Below are 18,472 nucleotides of genomic sequence, written 5' to 3' on the forward strand. Positions count from 1 at the left end.
CCAAGCTCCGAAATGCACCTCAACCAGATCTCGAGCCCCAGTGCGATGTCACTTGGTGTGCTGGGCAAGGTCCTGGCTTCAGGTTTTTGATGGAGTAGGTGCGCTAAACAGATCCTTACGATGAAACTACCTTCACTGGTCACCGTCATCGCCTTCCAGTTCTTCAGGCCTTCACCCTTGTCCCAGCTTTCCTGGGCTGGGGGCTCGGCTCCACCCACCTTTGCCGGTGACTTCCATCCCTGCAGACCCACAATTTCCAAAGCCCTCTCCCCACCTCCTCTGGTAGTCACAACCCAGTTATTCAGACTTGCACAGGTCGTTTGCAAGTCCTCCTGGAAGGTATCCTGGCTGGAAAAGGGGACAAGGCCAAGCTTCCCCACCACTGGATGCCACGCTCGGCTCTGGAGCTGACCAGTCTCGGGCAGGGCCACTGACCCGCGGCCCAGAGAAGCCAGCTTTGTGTTCGCAGCTGGGACGGCCTGGAGGGCCCTCGGCACCCTCTGGCTCCCCCTCTCCGGCCTGAGTCTGTAGGGCCTCCCCAGTCCGGGCGGGGGTCTCCGCTGTCCCCCGCAATGGTTCAGGCACGTGGTGGCTGCGGTGACCACCTGGGGAAGGACCACACTCGAGCAGGTGATTCTGCCCCGCGGGCACGGGGGCGGGGCGGGGTTCGGCCTCATCTGCAGAGTTTAGGTGTCAAAGCTGGGGCGGGGGTTGCTGCTGATAACCGGAGAGCGGGGGCCAGGGTGCTGCTAACATCCCACCAGGCGCAGGAGGTCCCCACCCCGAGAACCGTCAGGCCCCGGGTGTCCGCAGCGAGGCGTGGGCAGCGCTCGGCAGAGGCCCCAGCGCGGCGGCCGCAGGTCCCCCGGGAGCGGGGAGGGAGCCGGACTCACCGCCGTGCCTCCCCCGGTCAGGAGGGAGCCGGGAACTCCCGAGGCACCAACTCTGCGGGGCCCGGGGTGCCCGGATCGCCCCTGACGGCCGCCGGCTGGCGAGGCGCGGGGGACCAGAACCAGCCGGGCCGGGGCCTCCTTCACCGCTCCGCGCCGGGGCTGCCGCAGGATGGGGGCAGGATGGGAGGCAGGATGGGGCGCAGGATGGGGCGCAGGATGGGGGCAGGATGGGGGGCAGGATGGGGCGCAGGATGGGGGGCGGGATGGGGGCGGGATGGGGGCGGGATGGGGGGCGGGATGGGGGCCGGGATGGGGGCCGGGATGGGGCGCAGGATGGGGGCCGGGATGGGGGGCGGGATGGGGGGCGGGATGGGGCGCAGGATGGGGGGCAGGATGGGGGCAGGATGGGGCGCAGGATGGGGGCAGGATGGGGCGCAGGATGGGGGCAGGATGGGGGGCAGGATGGGGGGCAGGATGGGGGGCAGGATGGGGGCAGGATGGGGGCAGGATGGGGGGAGGATGGGGGGCTGGATGGGGCGCTGGATGGGGGGCAGGATGGGGGGCAGGATGGGGCGCAGGATGGGGCGCAGGATGGGGCGCAGGATGGGGGGCAGGATGGGGGGCAGGATGGGGGGCAGGATGGGGCGCAGCATGGGGCGCTGGATGGGGGGCAGGATGGGCCCCGGCACCGTCTCCGGGGGTCGGCGGGGCCGGGCGCGGCTCGCGTCGGCCACTACTCGGGGGTCTCGGGTTTCCACCCCGCCCCCGCCTCGCACCCCCTCCCGCCCCGGACTCCGCTTTCCAGGCCGGGCTCTTCCCTGCGGACCCCGCTCGCGGCCCGGCGCGGCCCCCTCCTCCTGCAGCGCCCCCGCCCCGGTGCCCGCGCCCCCGATTCGCTGCTGACTCGGTGTCTGCGCGTCCGGCCGGGCGCCCCGGGAGGAGTTTCCGGCGCGGGGCGGGGCGGGGCGGGGCGGGGCGGCGGGTGGGCCCCACCCCCCGGTTGAGCCCGGCCGGGCGGACTCGGACTCGTCAACTTCAGAGGCTCGGCGGCGGCGGCGGGCGCGGACCAGTGCGCGCGGCTCCAGCGGCTCCAGCGGCTCCAGCGGCTCCAGCGGCTCCAGCGGCTCCAGCGGCTCCAGCGGGCCGGGATGGGCGGGCGGCCGCGCGGAGGACTCGGGGGGCGCGCGACGTGACCACCCGGACTCGAAGCCCGCCCCGCCCCCGCCCGGCTCGCCGGCTCCGGGGTCTGCTCCGCGGGCCGCGGACGCGGGTCCGGGCGGCGGAGCCGGAGCCAGAGCATGCGGGGCGCGGCGCGGGCGGCCTGGGGGCGTGCGGGGCAGCTGTGGCCGCGACCCCCCGCCCCGGGCCCGCCCCCGCCGCCGCTCCTGCTGCTGCTCCTGCTCCCGGCCGTGCTGCTGGGCGGCGCGGGCGCGCAGTACTCCAGCGACCTGTGCAGCTGGAAGGGGAGGTGAGTGTGCGCGGCGCGACCCCGGCCCGGCCCCCTCCCCTCGCGTCCCCTCCCGTCCTGGGCCGGCCGAGCGTGCGGGGGCGCGGCCAGGGGCGAGCGCGGGGCAGAGGCTCCGGGGGCCGCTCTCCAGGCCCAGTCCGGTGCCCGCTGTCCCCCGCCCCCGGTTCTAGAACAAAAGAGCCTGCGGCGTCCGGGTCCCTTCCCCGGAGGACGCCCGGGGAAGGCGCCTGCAGCGCGGCAGGGTCGGTCCCGGCTCCGCGCGTGTCCGAGCCTCGGGGGCCGCCGGGCCCGCGACCCCATCCCGGGGGCAGGCGGGGGTCGGTGCTCGGGCCCTTCCTTGCAGGCTCCGGGAGTTGCGCGCCCCGAGGCCGCCCCGGGCCAGAGCGGGAAGGGGCGGCGGCGGGAGGGAGCGGCGGTTTCGGGGGACGGGCCGGACCGCAGCGGGGGCCACTTCTGTCTCGGGGAGCCGCGGGCGGGCACCTGTGAACCGGGCCGAGTGCGGCTCCGGCCGGGCCCCCGCCCTGCCCCGTGAAGGTCAGGCCGCCCTTGGCCGCGGCGCGCGCTGCGCTGGGCGACCCCCCCACCCGCGGTGGCCGCCGAGGACTTTTCTTTTTAACTCAAGTGTGGCCGCCGAGAGCAGCGCCAGCCGCGAGTGCCCCTCGGGAGCCGCCGCTGCTCCCACGCGAATCCCGGGGCGCCGAGGGCACCGCGGCCGGACCCGCCCTGCGCGAGCCTCGGAGTCGCCAGTTCCGGAGTTCGCAGATGCGCGGGGACCCGAGTGACGCGCGCCTCCCGGAAAGCCGTGGCCAGGCCGGCCTGGGCCCGGGTCCCGCTTCCCCTCGGCCCGTCCCCCGCCCGCCGGCCGCCGCCCCCGCCGGGCACCGAGTCACGCGGTTATTTCGAGCGAAGCTGTTTTCCGAGAAGGTCGGGGCAGAGCCGGTGCGGGGCTGGTGTCCGCGGGGCAGGCGCGGGTCTCCCCGGACCGCAGCCTCCGTTCTCGGTCTCTGCGAAGCCACAGTCACCCCCCAGCGGAGCCTCCCCGGGGGAAGGGGCGCCACGGTCACCCCCCAGCGGAGCCTCCCGGGGAAGGGGCGCCACGGTCACCCCCCAGTGCCCCCAGCGGAGCCTCCCGGGGGAAGGGGAGCCGCGGTCACCCCCCAGCGGAGCCTCCCGGGGGAAGGGGAGCCGCGGTCACCCCCCAGCGGAGCCTCCCGGGGAAAGGGGAGCCGCGGTCACCCCCCAGCGGAGCCTCCCGGGGAAAGGGGAGCCGCGGTCACCCCCCAGCGGAGCCTCCCGGGGAAAGGGGAGCCGCGGTCACCCCCCAGCGGAGCCTCCCGGGGAAAGGGGAGCCGCGGTCACCCCCCAGCGCCCCCAGCGGAGCCTCCCGGGGGAAGGGGCGTGGCGCGGGGAGGGAGAGTCACCCCAGAGAGCCGTGGGCGGTGCCCGGCTGTCCCGGGAGCGGCCGCCTCCCTTCTCCGCAGAAGCCTCCGGGCCGGCCGAGCGGGGACGCGGGAGCTGAGGTTGGGCCGCGGGCGGACGGAGGTCGGGGGAGGGTCGGCCGGGAACGCTGGCGCCGGCGGAGCTGGCTGGGAGCCTCCGAGGCTGGGGCCGCCCTTGCCCCCGCGTGGTGATTACATTCCGGCTCGCTGCCTCTGCCGGGCGGGTCAGTGCACCCCTAAACCGAGGCCTTGGGGCGTTCTGCTTCAGCAGCCCGAAACCAGAAACGCAGCCCCCGCCGCCCAGGCTGAGTTTGTTGAGAAGGAGCCGGCAGCCTTTTCAGGGTGTCGGGGGACTGTTGCCCGGTGGGAGGGGGCGTCTCCTGGGGCCCGGAGGGCGCAGTAGGGAGCCAAGGGTGGGTGGGAGGCCACCCCTCCACCCCTCCACCTCCAGGGGCGGGCGGCTCCTCCAGCCGGGTCATGGCAGCGGGACAGGAGTGTTTTGCCCTCCAGGACCTGTGCACCCTCCGGTCTACCCGGAGGCCCTCTTCGCCCCGTCCTTGCCGGCGTGCTCCTGGCCTCAGACTCCCCGGAGGGCCCCCACCCCCACCTGCAGAGCCTGGCAGAGGGCGGCTGTGGGGGCTGCTGGAGCTGCAGGTGTGATCTGGAGGGGACACGGGGCCTGGCTGTTTCTGGGGCATAAGTGAGACTTCCTTTTGTTGTAATCACTGCCCCGTTGATCCACACACTTCACAAATCAGTGACAGAGACTCGCTGTCGAAACTGGAGTGCACCGGCCTGCCTGCGACCCTCCAGTGTTTGTGACTTTTTACCAGCTGTCCTGAAGAAGCACAGCGTGGAGCGAGCACTGGTGTGCTGGGTGGATTTTCATCCACTGATAGCAGGAAAGTTGCCCCTCATGACACGGGCGACGGCATTGACAGCCTCTGTTGCTGGGTTTTTCTTCTAAGCAATTAAGTAGGAGATGATGAAACCTTTTTCCCTTTGGGGGAGGCAGGACCAGCGCCCTGTCTTTATCAGCCAGTGGCCATAAAGGTGGACCATGAACTTTCCCACTTGTGTCAGCCCAGGCATCGCAGGTGCGGTCACACCTGGTTTGTCTCTCATGCAAGGTGGGAAAGGAAAGTTAACCTGCCAGTGGGTTCAAAGCCCTTCCTGACTTTCATACAGGAGCCGGGCATTTTGTCCTGGTGACTCAGAGTTGTGTGTGGGCTGGTGCCTCAGCAGCACTCCAGTGACCTGCACTGCGTCCTTCAGCGAGTCCCTTGATCCACTTGGGATTTGCCCTCCTTTCCACGAAGGTGCCCCACAAGCATGTCCTTTGCTGACTATTAAAATGCATCTGTTGAGTCTGTTTATCCAACATCAAATCAGTCTTGCCAGTTTCCTAAAGTTGGACAGAACCACAGTTTTGTCTGCACGGTTTAGTTTTATCACAACAGAACTGTGTGTGTGTCACCTGCATCTCTTGTGAAAATCACAAAATGCCCTCATCCATGACCATTAAATATGTCACATTTTTGCAATGCCACCGATTTTGCATAAACAGGCTCTGTTTCCAGGTTTGCTGAGGTGCTGGATATTTGCAGGTGAGAACTTTGAGGCACTCGATTTTCTGGTAGGAACCAGCACAGACCATGAGTCTTGGACTTCGTGCGGAGGTCCGCTGCGTCCCAGGCTGAAGGACGCATCGTTTTACTTTTTTTTTTAATCTGCATGGGTCTTGTGCATCACATGCTACTGATTTTAATGTGAAAATTCCCATGTCACTGGCCTAGCTGAAGTCTTGTTGGTCTGGATGTTTCGCAAGAATGTGAGAAAAGGGGAGCAGGCCCTGCGCTGTGTGCAGACCCCTCTGAGTGGGCTGAGAAGACGTTAGGTGAAGGGTGAGGTAGCCGGGTGCCTTCTTTCTTCTGTGTCCACCTTCGTTTTGTCCTCGTCCTCTTTTTGCCCAGTGTCTTCTGAGTGGGTGGAGCCAGATGTGCCCACCAGATGCAGGTAGCCTGTGCTAGGCCAGGATGGCCCCAAGGCTCAAGTTGGCCTCCCCCTGGGCAGAGGTGGGTTGGCTGCCTGTCCCCAGGAGGGTGCCCTGCGCCCCTGCTGATTTGTGGCTGTTCTCCTCCCCTGCTCGGATGAAGGCAGTACTGTCAGAGGTGACCAGAGCCCACTCCCTCGAGCTTCAGGACCCCCCGAGAGGAGGCAACGCGTCAGGACGGTGTATGTGGAGAGAGGGTTGAGGCTCGGTGCCCGAGCAGGGGCAGGAGGACAGTGGCCTCGATGCCACAGACGGGAGGGAGGGACACGACGATGAGGCTGCATAAGGAGAGAACTGACTGTAGCCGAGTGTGTCAGCCACTCTCCACTGAGTCCGGTTTCCACACAGCACGATCATCATGCCCTTCCCCACATATGTGTTAGATGAGCTTGCGTGAGCTTTATGAACTGTAATTTGTGAGTCTGTTCTGGGTGTGTGATCCTGGCAGCCGGTGCGGCGTGGCCACTCATGACCTAGGGCCTTGTGGGGGTGGGGAGAGGGTGAGGGGGAGTGCACCCCTCGACACCTCCCTCTGATGTGGCCTGCAGCCTATGAAAAGTGAGGTTTGGGGGCCGAGAGTGTGAGTCAGCAGCAGTAAATGCAAACCATATGTTATGCATTTTCTCTGCCGCCGAAAGGGTTTCTGGTGACTCGCTCAGGCCAGGGCTCTGGAAAGAGCATTGCTTATTTCACATAAAAATCCTAAGAATGTGGGTGAACCTGTCTGAGATCTGCTCAGAACCCAGTTTCATGTAATAAAACACTTAGTTGAAGTCACTGGGTTAGTTCCAGGCCCACTTGGTGGTTGTGATGTGACTGTTAGCCACGAGCTGGCATTTACATTAAAGTGTGGAGAAGAAGTGTAAGGTTTTTGATGTTTCAGTTTCTCGAAAATATAACTGTTTCTACTCAGGACCTGCCTCTCCAAGGGTGTAGCACACTTCATTTTTTTCTATTTAGCGTTTATGGGGGTAAACTTAGCTTGCTACTCACACAGTAGTCCCCCGCCCGAATCCTCACCCTGTGGAGGAAGTTCACCTCGCTTTTGTAGTGAATCTTGCTTTAATGATAGCTTATTTTTACAAACACTGTCGGCAGTGCAGGGTCTTCAGGCTTGCAGAAAACGGTCACATCGTTACTTTGAAAAATGTATAAACATCTATGCTTAATTAGGTGCTAAAAACAAAACTCATCTGGAACCTCCTTCCCCCCAAACTGCCAATCCTCTGGATTAATTTAAAAGCTGCTCTCTGGGCAGGTTGCATCCCAGGGTTCCTCCTTCACACACCTCTAGCGTGGGGTCCCACCGTCACTTTGCCTCTAGCGTCCCAGCACTCGTGCTCATCTGGAACCAGAGTTGGTACACAGGGCCTGCTGGTGTTTCCATGATACTCCGTGATTTTCCGGAGGAATCCATCCCTTCCTTCGGGCTCCCTCCCACTGCCCCGGCACCTCCAGCCACCCTGATTCAGGAACACTGCAGAGATTGGTGTTGGACACTATGGCAGCAGAGGCGCAGACTCTGAGTGTTGGAGGGTGTCTGGAGAGCCTGGGGGCCAGCACCACCTGCATTCCTGGGAGCTCAGCCCCACTGTGGCTCTTGGTGCAGATGCCCTGGAAGGAACTGGGTGGGGCCCCTGTGCTGAAGGGCGGAGATGGCGCCGGCCTGCCTCACGGGCAGGGGTCCTTGTGGCACCTGTGGCTGGCAGCGGGTGGGTCCGTGAGCCACCATCATTTGAGGGGTGTCGTTCTTACTGGCTGTCTGTGGGTGTGGGTGGGGTGTGTGCTGGGGGCAGGAGTCTCAGCTCCGGGCCTGGCTGACGTGTCTGTCCTCTGCAGCGGGCTGACGCACGAGACGCACAGGAAGGAGGTGGAGCAGGTGTATCTGCGCTGCGCAGTGGGCGCCGTGGAGTGGATGTACCCGACAGGTGCTCTCATCGTTAACCTGCGGCCCAACACCTTCTCGCCTGCCCGGCACCTGACTGTGTGCATCAAGCCCTTCAGGGACTCCTCGGGGGCCAATATTTATTTGGAAAAAACTGGAGAACTGAGACTGCTGGTACCGGATGGGGATGGCAGGCCTGGCCGGGTGCAGTGCTTTGGCCTGGAGCAGGGCGGCCTGTTCGTGGAGGCCACGCCGCAGCAGGATATCGGCCGGAGGACCACGGGCTTCCAGTATGAGCTGATTAGGAGGCACAGGGCGTCAGACCTGCATGAGCTGTCTGGTGAGTGTCCTGCCCGGGGCGGGGGCAGTGGGCTGGCGCGGGCTCCCCTGTCCAGGGCGGCAGGCCTTGTCATTGTGGGGCTGTGATCTGACAGGTGTCTCTGATTTCTTCCTGCCCCCTCATCTGCTCAGCCTTGGTGAAAACCCTCCTGTGTCTGTGCTTCGGACATGACGTTTTACCCAAAGAACCCCACGGGCGACTGGGGTTTGGGGGCACTGGCGCCCGCAGAGGGGCCCTCCTAGGGGTGTGACATGGTGTGGGGGGTGCGGGACGTCCAAACTAAACCATCTTTGAAATGTAGCCTTTCCCACTAAAACCACCTTTGAAAAGACTGGCCCATCTGGGTTAGTGTTCTGGGCGGCATGGCCTTGGCGAAGCGGGGCCTGTCTCCCGGGAGGTGTGTCTGGGGGGAGCATGGCGAGCGTCCCCCTGTGGGCGGCGGGGCCATTGCTGGGTCAGACACGCCCCGTGCTTGTGGATGGTGAAGTGCCTTTGAAACGGGTGCTTTTATCACTCAAACTGCCCTGGGAATTGTCTGGGTGTTTCTGGTGTCGGCTAAAGACCCTGAAACGTCAATTTTTGGGTGGGAGCTGAGACTGACTCAGCCTGGAGCGGTGCTCAGCTGTGATGCCCAGAACGTGGGGCCACCCCCGTCCCTGAGGGGTCTTGTGGGTACGATAAGCAGACAGCTTCCCTGTGTGGCCGGCAGGGTGTGGAGTTGTCACGTGGCGTCTGTGGACGCCTGTGCTTGGGGGACAGGTCCTTTGTGGAGGGCTGTGTTGGTCTCTAGAAAATTCTGAGGGTAGACACCAGGAGGCATGAGGTCCTGGGAGGCACCTGTGGGCTGTGTGACCTCCATGGTCTGTGTGGCCTCGGCCTCAGGTGTGCAGACTTTTATCCTGATGGGAGCCCACGTTTTTGTGTTCTATGTTCTTGGCCTAGATCAGTTTTCCGTCTCTCTCTGAAATCTCTCTTAAATGGACTGGTCATTTACAGAGTGAGCGTAGGACCGTCTGCCTGGAGTCCTGACTAGCCCATGAGCTCTGACTGCCCCTTGGGCCTCAGCACCCGCAGGGCTGGATGCTGGTGAAAACTCAGCTGTGCTGTGGTTGGTTGCACGCTGGATAAAACTTTAACCACAGCGGCCTTTATCTCGGTCACCAACAGTTACGGTGGGTGGGAGATCTGGGGGAGGGGGCACCAGCCTTGCTCTGGGGGTCCTGGAGAAAAACTCACAATGAGATAAAAGCTAGAGAAACCCAAGCACCAAGTCCAGTCTTTCTAGCCGGAGGTAAAGGTGCCCGGCCAGATATTAGTGACTTGCGAACGTTCTTTCTGCTGATTGAAGTGATGATTGGTTTTGAAGACGTTGGGCTGCAGGTCACGTGCTCTGTGGCCTGAGCTTTGTTCTGCTTCTGGGTGAGATTCTTAAAGAGGCTGCAGCACATCAGTCCCTGCCATGCACACCTGGACGTCCACGTGGCACAGGCCCAATTTCGACATTTCCAGTGAAAATCAATGGTTCTGCTTGTCAGCTGGGGTGACCCTTATGGAGCCTGTGAGCTCTCCTTTGGGAACAGAGACTGCCTCTCCTGCCTCTGGGGGGGGGGGGGGTCCGAGGCCTCCAGGCCCTGTGTAGGCTGGGGCAGTGGGTGGGTTTGGGAGAGACACATGAGGGTCGGGGCTGAGCTGCCTTGGGGTCCTGTGGGGTCGCAGGGAGGCAGCGGCCTCTTGTGAGGAGTGACTTGAGCCCCGAGGGACCAGAGCAGGCATTTGGCCATGGGTCCTCGCTCGCCCTCCATGTGCCTCCTGGGCCTGTGGGGTCCTGCGCGGGACTGTGGCCCAGCACATGTCAGGCTGGCTTGGGGGTCCCAGAACTTTGCTGTGTCCTGTGAGGCAGGTGCCGGGGTTTCCTTGTTCACACCTGGTGACCCTGTGGCACCTGCTTAAACCGAGCCTGAGGTGATTTCCAGGGCTCTGTGCCTGGTGGGTTGTCTATGTGAGGAAGCAGACGTGCAGGGACCGTCGGAACTGAGGACAGGGGCCCAGACTTGGTGGTTCACCGGGGGCCCCGGAGCTGGGACCCACGCCTGGTGTCGCCACAGGAACAGGCACAGGTGCAGGGCCCCTCCCTGGGCTGAGCACCTCCAGGGCCCTCACGAGAGGCCTCTCCTATCCTGATGGGGTCGAGGGGCAGGAGGGATCCGAGGAGGTTGATGCATCGCCTGTCCCCAGGGTATTCGCCTTTCATCAGGGGACGGGGGCCCCTAAGCCCTTAATGCCGCAGGAATGGGTACGTAATGTGGAATGTCGGTGCCGGCCATCTGGCAGCAGTGACGCTGTCCCCTGGGCGAGGCTGGCTCCGCAGCTCTGTCCAGCCAGCGCTGCAGTTTCCCTTGTCTCCCGTTCCTGCACTTGCTGCAGCTGCGAGAACCGATGGAGGCTGAGCCGCGCAGCGCCAGCCTCGCTGAGCCTGAGGTGTGCCTATGCCTTTCCTATGCCTTTGGCCTGGCATGGGCGACCCGCCGAGAGGTGGACGAGCTCATCTGTGAGTCAGAAGGTCCAGTTTGTGCTGATTTAGGAGAACAGAGGTTCCATGGGCTGGAAACCCGGACAAGAGATGGGGTGTGAGCCCCGTCCCCTGCCCAGCCAGGAGGAAACCCGCTGCTCTGGTGGTTCTTGTAGGCGTGATCATGGCACCTTCGTGCTCCGTAATCAGGTTCCTTGAATAAACTTGGCACTGATAACCTGGAGTTGGCCAGAACACAGGGGCGGGCTGCTCGTGCAGGGGCACAGACAGGACCAGGAGGGAGGGGACCTGGCCCCAGGACCTTGGGATTTGGTTACCTGTGGGCAGGACCTCCCAGCCCTGCACTGGCTGCTTCCGCAGGCGACACGAACGCCTTCCTTGGATGCTGAGGAAACCCTGCAGGATGGGAGGCGCAGAGAGTGGACAGGTGCTACTCCAGGCCGTGCCCAGACCTGTGCCCAACAGACCTGGCTGAGGCTGTGTGGGGCTGCTGTTCTCAGGCCAGTGCATCTGGGAAACAGGCACCACTCAGTGGCTTGGGGAATGTGGGTGGGGGCTCTGTCTGGTTCTGGGGAACACAGACCCTAGGCAGTCCAGGCAGGTCCCAGGATTCCAGTCTGTCCTTCACCTTCTCCCAGGTCCATGTGTCAGGTGCTTCTGGGTTGGTCACGTCTGCTTGGAGCTTGGGGTGCAGGCCCCAGTGAGCAGGTGCCCAGGGCCGGGCAGCAGCATCGTGGACACAGACAGTGGGAGGGGAGGGGACGCTGCCTTGATGCTGATCGTAAACACATGGTGCCATCCCTGGCTCTCCAGGACGCCGGAGTCCTGCAGCGTCTCAGGGGCCTCAGCGCCCCTCCCTTTACAGTCCTGCCCCTGGCTGAGCCCGTAGGTGAATGACCAGCTTGGCGGGCACAGAGTCCCTGCCGATGAGCCCCCTCCAGGAGCCTCAGAGTTTGGAGAAGTCCTTGATGGTGGGAGGGATGGGTGGAAAAGTGTGGAAGATAATTCTCATTATTTCCTGGAGGCAGAGGAGAGGGGCTGATTTTTTTCCAAGGCGTCCCATCTCTCGTCCATCTTTGGCTTCCTGCTTGGTGGCTTCTCTCCAGCCACTATAATTTTCATTTTAACCATCTCCGGGCTTGCGGAGAGGAAGGGCGTGGCCCCTGCCAGCTTCCTCACCAGGAAGAGGGAGGGAGAAAGAGAGGGAGGCGGGGAAGGGCAGGGGCCATTGGGCCAACACCCCTGGGGCCCCCCAGCAATGGACTGCAACCTGGAGTGCGACCTCACTGCGACGGTGACAATGGCAGCCTTGGGAGGAGCCTTAGGAGCTCGGCCTTGGGTCCTCGAGCCCACGGGAGCCCACCCTCCACCCCTACCCACTGCTCCCTGTTCTTGGCTCCTGTGAAAGCACCTTGTCCCCGTCACCACCTCCTCTGAAAGCAACGTGTCCCCGCCTTCCCCCGTCACCAGCTGCGTGGGAGACCCGGCAGTCCTGGCCACAGAGGTTTCCCGTCAGAACTGTGTGAGTCCCTCTGGCTGTCCTTAACCTGGGCAGTCCTGCTGGACCGGTCGGTGTCTGTCGTTCTCAGCCTCTCCTCGGAACCAGCCGGTCCTGCTTTTACCTACGGCACCGCCTCTCCACTTACACCTGCTGTCCAACCTAAGTCCCCACAGCAGCTTCCCCAACCCCACCCTGCTGGTGCCTCCCACCCTGTTCATGCCAGCTCCTGAGTGACCGTCCTGAGATGTCCACACCCCAGCCCTCCCCTCCAACGAGGAGGGACCAGGATTCCAACCCTTTGCCGACCCTCCCCGCCGCCTGGAAACTAGATGTGATGTGTCCGTGACCAGCACATTCCGAAGCCTTTATGAGCCTGGCTCCTGTTAATAATTGTCTCCAGATAGTCTCCTGGAGTCCGCCCTGTGTTCTCTGTGAAGGTGACCTCTGCTTTGTAAAGCTCAGAATCAGAACAGGGAGGTCTCCAGGGTGCTTGTTACTAGCTCAGCTGTTGATGAGTCGGCTCCAGAGGCTTTCAGCAGGCGAGGCTGCAGGTGCTGACCGCCCCCGGGCCCCACACCCCCGCTGTTGGCCGGATGAGTCAGGGCGGGATACGCAGGGCACGTGAGGGCAGCGTCTCCATCCTCCCCCTGAGCCGTCCGCTGAGGTCTTGGGGCCGTGACTCACAGACGGTGATGAGCTACGACTTGGATACGCTCGCACGCCCAGGCCCCGGGGTGGGACGTGTGCGGCTGGGCCTGTGGGCTCCCCTGCCCCAGAGTGGGAGATACACATGGACCCACTGCCCCAGAGTGGGAGATACACACGGACCCCCCGCCCCAGAGTGGGAGATACACACGGACCCCCCGCCCCAGGGTGGGAGATACACACGGACCCCCCGCCCCAGGGTGGGAGATACACACGGACCCCCCGCCCCAGGGTGGGAGACACACACGGACCCCCCGCCCCAGGGTGGGAGATACACACGGACCCCCCGCCCCAGAGTGGGAGATACACACGGACCCCCCGCCCCAGGGTGGGAGATACACACACCCCCCGCCCCAGGGTGGGAGATACACACACCCCCCGCCCCGGGGTGGGAGACACACACGGACCCCCTGCCCCAGAGTGGGAGATACACACGGACCCCCCGCCCCAGGGTGGGAGATACACACACCCCCCGCCCCGGGGTGGGAGACACACACGGACCCCCCGCCCCAGGGTGGGAGATACACACACCCCCCGCCCCGGGGTGGGAGATACACACACCCCCCGCCCCAGGGTGGGAGATACACATGGACCTACTGCCCCGGGGTGGGAGATACACACGGACCCAACTGCGTTGCTGACTGTGAGGATGGGCTTTGGGCACCTCCTGCCTCCTGCCCTTGCAGGACCACCCGGCCCAGCCCAGCGGCCATGGCTGCCCAGCCGGAGGGTGCTGCTCGGTGAGGGGACCCTCTTGTGGGCTGTGGTCACCAGGCTTCTGTTGTTGACCAGCTCTCTCTCAACCGAGGCCACCCTCATTCACATGAGTTGCCCTGGGCTGGGACCTCTGGCCCTGTGGCCACTGGGCAGGTGCTGGCCGAGGTGCAGTCACCTGTGAAGGGTAAAAATGCTGCCTGAAATTTGAGTCCCCCCAGCACTGTCCTGGCCCTCCCTGGCCTCTGTTCAGCGCCTGCATCAGGCCCACCATGGTCTGCAGGCCCCGCCGGCGAGTGGGATGGGGGTCCACATAGGGGAACCAAGTATCGAGGGTGGGCCACACCCCGGGGCCCCCATAGAAGAGCCCACCGGGCAGCTTCCAGCTTGCGGGTCAGGAGGCCCCAGTGGTGGGGGCTGCAGTGTGAGTTTGTACCAAGCAGCAGGAGGGGGATTTGGCCAGAAGCTTCCGTTCTGCAGGGTTGCTGGGATGGCGGAGGTGCCCCCAGTGCCAGGCTGGACCGGCCTCGAGGTGCCCCCAGTGCCAGGCTGGTCCGGCCTCGAGGTGCCCCCAGTGCCAGGCTGGTCCGGCCTCGAGGTGCCCCCAGTGCCAGGCTGGACCAGCCTTCAGGTACCCCCCAGTGCCAGGCTGGACCGGCCTCGAGGTGCCCCCAGTGCCAGGCTGGTCTGGCCTCGAGGTGCCCCCAGTGCCAGGCTGGACCAGCCTTCAGGTACCCCCCAGTGCCAGGCTGGACCGGCCTCGAGGTGCCCCCAGTGCCAGGCTGGACCGGCCTCGAGGTGCCCCCAGTGCCAGGCTGGACCAACTTTCAGGTACCCCCCAGTGCCAGGCTGGACCGGCCTCGAGGTGCCCCCAGTGCCAGGCTGGACCGGCCGCGAGGCTCCCAGCAGTCTGTGCTTGCTCTGCAGCTTCTTTTTCCTGATAACTTAATGGAAGCAAATGCAGGAGGAGGTGGGTGGGCCGGTGAGTCAGGCACTGAGCCTGGCTGGGAGGCACCCTCACCCCTGCCTGGCCTTGTCTCTGGGTCCCTCCTACCTCCACCTGAGGGGCCCACAGACACCTGCACTTGCCCAGGGCACTGTAGACTCCAGGGTCTCCATTGACCACATGTGCAGGCCCTGAGGGTCCATGCGAGTTCCTGACCCCAGAAGGAAGTTCCTGACCCCAGATGGCCTCTCCGAGCAGCTGTCCCCACCTCGGCCAAGGTGCCAGGTATGTGTGCTGCCCTGTCCCCCGGGGCCGCCAGTCACCAGCAGCCAGCTCGGACCCACACTCATCAGGCAGGCGAGATCTCAGCTCACTTCAGTCCAGCAGACAGGGGTGCAGACAGCGTTAGCTTCTTCCAGGGCCGGTGAACCCCACGTCAAGGCTGTCCCAGCTCTCGGCCAGGGACGTTTCAGAGCCTTCAGAAGGTGAAACGGCACCGGGGAAACCAGCGTCATTGAGATTTCACATCTCAAAGCTTCTGTTGAGTTAGCAGACTTGGGGCCAAAACCTAGAGGCTCAGAACAGGTGAGGTGAGGCCTTGAAACCTGCAATAAGAGCAAATAATAAAACCATGTTTCCCAAGTCCATCCTGGGTGTGGGGACGCGTGGTGCAGGTTTCTGTTTCGCAGTGGCCCGCCCGTCTGAGAAACTGGGGCGAAGGGCAGGGCGAGGGCTGGGCCCCGGGAGAAGCTCGTTGAGAAAGCCTGGTTTGGCTGGTGCGGGAGCTCATTCTGAGAAGCCTCCGTGCTTTCTGCATTCTCTGGGGGAGGCCGGGCCCTGCAGGCTTCAGGGGCTTCAGAGGGGGTTCTGTGAGCGGGGCTTGGCTCGAGAGCCGTTTGGGGTGCGTGTCTCATCCCACGGCCAGGTGGCGTCCGGAGAAGGGGCTGAGCCCATGGCCCTGACTGGATCTCTGCCCTGCTGGGTGAGGCCTCACGCCGGTGGCAGGTGGACGCGTTGCTGCCTGCTCAGGGATCACCTTCCTGGAGTCTCAGCATTGCTGGCCCTTCTAGCCGTGTGGGGGGTCCTGCAGGATGTGACCCTCCTTTCAGGTGCCGCTGCCGTCGTGGCCCAGGGAAGTGGGCAGCACAGCTGTGGGGAGTGTCTGCCCTTTGAGGGAGCTGGGAAGTGAGGGTGGTCCCGGCGTCATGAGCCATGGAGGTGGGTTGGGGATGACTCTGGCGAGTGAGGGTGGCCCCGGCGTTGGCATCGTGGGCTGTGGAGGTGGATTAGGGGTGATTCTGGGAAGTGAGGGTGGTCCCGGCGTCATGGGCTGTGGGGTGGGTTGGGGGTGATTCTGGGAAGTGAGGGTGGTCCCGGCGTCATGGGCTGTGGAGTGGGTTGGGGGTGACTGTTGTCCCGTGGGTTCGGTTCAGCCCCGGGTGGGCTTTGCATTTGCGTCAGGCATGAGAGTGATTTCTCAGAGTCCGGCTCGGCTGCACTGAGGAGGTAAGTGGGGAAACAGCACAAAGACCCCTCCCCACGAAGGCCCTGGGACGTGGCCGGACTGAGGGTCTTGGTGTCAGGGCACGTGCCCATCATGGCCGAGTTGCAGGTGCCTTTGGTCCAGGTGGGGCTGAGGGGTCCCCTGGGTGAGACCCTGGCATGGCCGAGGTTGTGTTTTCTGTCTCCTGCTCTGCCGGCCCCTCCAGCACGTGCCGCCGACTCACCTCGGAAGTGGCGTTGGCCAAGAGGTGCCTTGACGTGGGCACCTCCCTGACTTGGCTTTGCTGAATGTGACGCTCTTTTGACTGTGGTGGGTGGCATCCCAGAGCCTGCCCCATCCAGGCTGCTTCCTGACTCTGCCTTTCTTCCGCAGCCCCGTGCCGTCCCTGCAGTGACACCGAGGTGCTCCTAGCCGTCTGCACCAGCGACTTCGGTGAGTGTCTGCTTGGTAGCTTCAACCTCCTGTGAGCCTGGTTTCTGCCACGTGGAGCTGTTTGGGCCCAGGGGTCCCTCTTCAGGGCCCAGGACAGCCTTCCGGTGCTGTGTGGACCCTGCTGGAGGGTTACACGCCATGGAAGCCCTGGGCTTGGCCCTCCACCAGCCCTGGGGACAGGGACTCCACTGCCCACACTTGGAGGGAGCCGGGAGTGGTTTTAGGTGACTGTCAAGCATTTTCCCATTTTGTAAATGAGATCATTGCTCTTCGAGGGGACACTTGAAGTGCACTGTTTCCCAGCAGCTTGTCTTGCTGAAGTGCTTTGTAAACAGCATTTTATCAGCAGCCCAGAGCAACCTTGGCGTTGGACACTCCCTGCCCCCTACCAGAGTTCACGCTGGTCCATGCCTAAGGCTCCCGGTGGCTCTGCGGCTCTGCAGGGGGAGCTTTGGGGTCCCAGGGCTGCAGCCCCTTTGCTTGTGGCGTTTGCACAGACGCTCTCTGGGAAAAGTTTGGCCTCCCGTGTGGTGCCGTGGAAGCTGTGTCCACTCTACTCCACCTCCAAGCTCAAGGACGGGCCCCTTCTCACTGCTTTCCCGATCCCTGGCATGGAATCGGGGCCGGGCAGGGGTCTCCAAGTGCGGCCCTACGGCTGCCCCCATGCCCACCCTCTCCTCTGAGCAGCACCGGGTCTGTCTGATCAGGACACAGAACTGCAGGGGCACCCTGTGTGTCAGCTGTTCTGACTTGAAAAGCATCTGATACACACCGCGGTGTTCGTTCTGTTTTCCCGCTTGGTAGAGAGACCACCTGTTCTCTGACGAAGTCTAACTGTCTGGGACACCCCTTGGCAGCTTCCTGCTGTTACCTTGTACTTTTCTGTGGGAATTTCCACGCTAGATGGCAGAGTCTGGGGTCAGCTATCCGTTCCAGTGCCCGACGATGCGGGGGCCGGGGGAGGGGCGGTGGCCTTGCCGTATGCCCGCTCACTGCCGGTCTCCATCTCCTTTCCCGCACAGCCGTTCGAGGCTCCATCCAGGAAGTCACCCACGAGCCCGAGCGGCAGGACTCGGCCATCCACCTGCGCGTGAGCAGACTCTATCGGCAGAAGAGCAGGGTCTTCGAGCCGGCGCCCGAGGGCGACGGCCACTGGCAGGGGCGTGTCAGGACGCTGCTGGAGTGTGGCGTGCGGCCAGGGCATGGCGACTTTCTCTTCACCGGCCACATGCACTTTGGGGAGGCGCGGCTCGGCTGTGCCCCACGCTTCAAAGACTTCCAGAGGATGTACAGGGACGCCCAGGAGAGGGGACTGAACCCGTGCGAGGTTGGCACGGACTGACCCTGGGGGTCCTTGGGGCGCTGCCCTCCCTCTCCTGATGAGTCCCGTGCTGCGGTGGGTGCTGCGGTCCCGGTGGGGCCGTGCAGTGGGGCCGCCCGCTGGGGGCCGCGTGCCGGGGACCCAGGCCTGACCCTGGTGCCCAAGCTGTGGACATTCTCGCCACACTCAACCCCATGAGCTCCCAGCCAAGGACGCCCTGGCCAGTTGGAAATGCTGTAAAATGCAAACTAAGTTATTATATTTTTTTGGTAAAAAAGAAATGTCCATAGGAAAGCAACTCCTGTGTCTTAAAATGCCTTGGTGTGCCATTTGATACTGTTCTCTAAAGACGTCTTGAGTCGCGGCGTCTGGCCTGGTGTTGGGGGAGGCGCTGGCCGTTGGGCACAGTGGACGTGTGAAAAGGCGCCATCCAGAGTTATTCTCACGACAGAAGTTTATGGAGCCAAATAACACGTTTTTTATTTTCATTTTATTTTTAAAGAATGAGCTTGGCCAGCTGTAGTCCTTTTCGGACTGCTAGTTGTTTCCATTCCAGAGAATAAAGACCAGGATCCGACCAGCTAGGAGCCAGTCTATCTTTTGCCAGGCTTGGTGCCCACAGCCCTTGTTCAGGGCCACGCTAGACATACCCACGGGCGTCCATTGCCTCGGCAGACGCGCCTTGCTCCTCCCGGCCACTGTCCGTCAGCGCCTGCTGCTGCATTTCCGTTAATTCAGGTC

The 18,472-nt window shown here is 63.6% G+C and overlaps 1 protein-coding gene across 1 annotated transcript; it reads left to right on the top strand.

Moving 5' to 3' along the window:
* Window positions 1–1,933: 1,933 nt before the first annotated feature.
* On the top strand, window positions 1,934–18,311 carry METRNL (meteorin like, glial cell differentiation regulator). The gene is made up of 4 exons (XM_008013394.3): window positions 1,934–2,361; window positions 7,693–8,078; window positions 16,351–16,410; window positions 17,433–18,311. The coding sequence occupies exons 1-4, from the start codon at window positions 2,192–2,194 to the stop codon at window positions 17,750–17,752; spliced, it is 936 nt and encodes a 311-aa protein (XP_008011585.2). The 5' UTR covers window positions 1,934–2,191; the 3' UTR covers window positions 17,753–18,311.
* Window positions 18,312–18,472: the final 161 nt, after the last annotated feature.

The sequence above is a fragment of the Chlorocebus sabaeus genome, chromosome 16 (genome assembly GCF_047675955.1).
Source record: "Chlorocebus sabaeus isolate Y175 chromosome 16, mChlSab1.0.hap1, whole genome shotgun sequence".
Classification (NCBI taxonomy): Eukaryota; Metazoa; Chordata; class Mammalia; order Primates; family Cercopithecidae; genus Chlorocebus; species Chlorocebus sabaeus.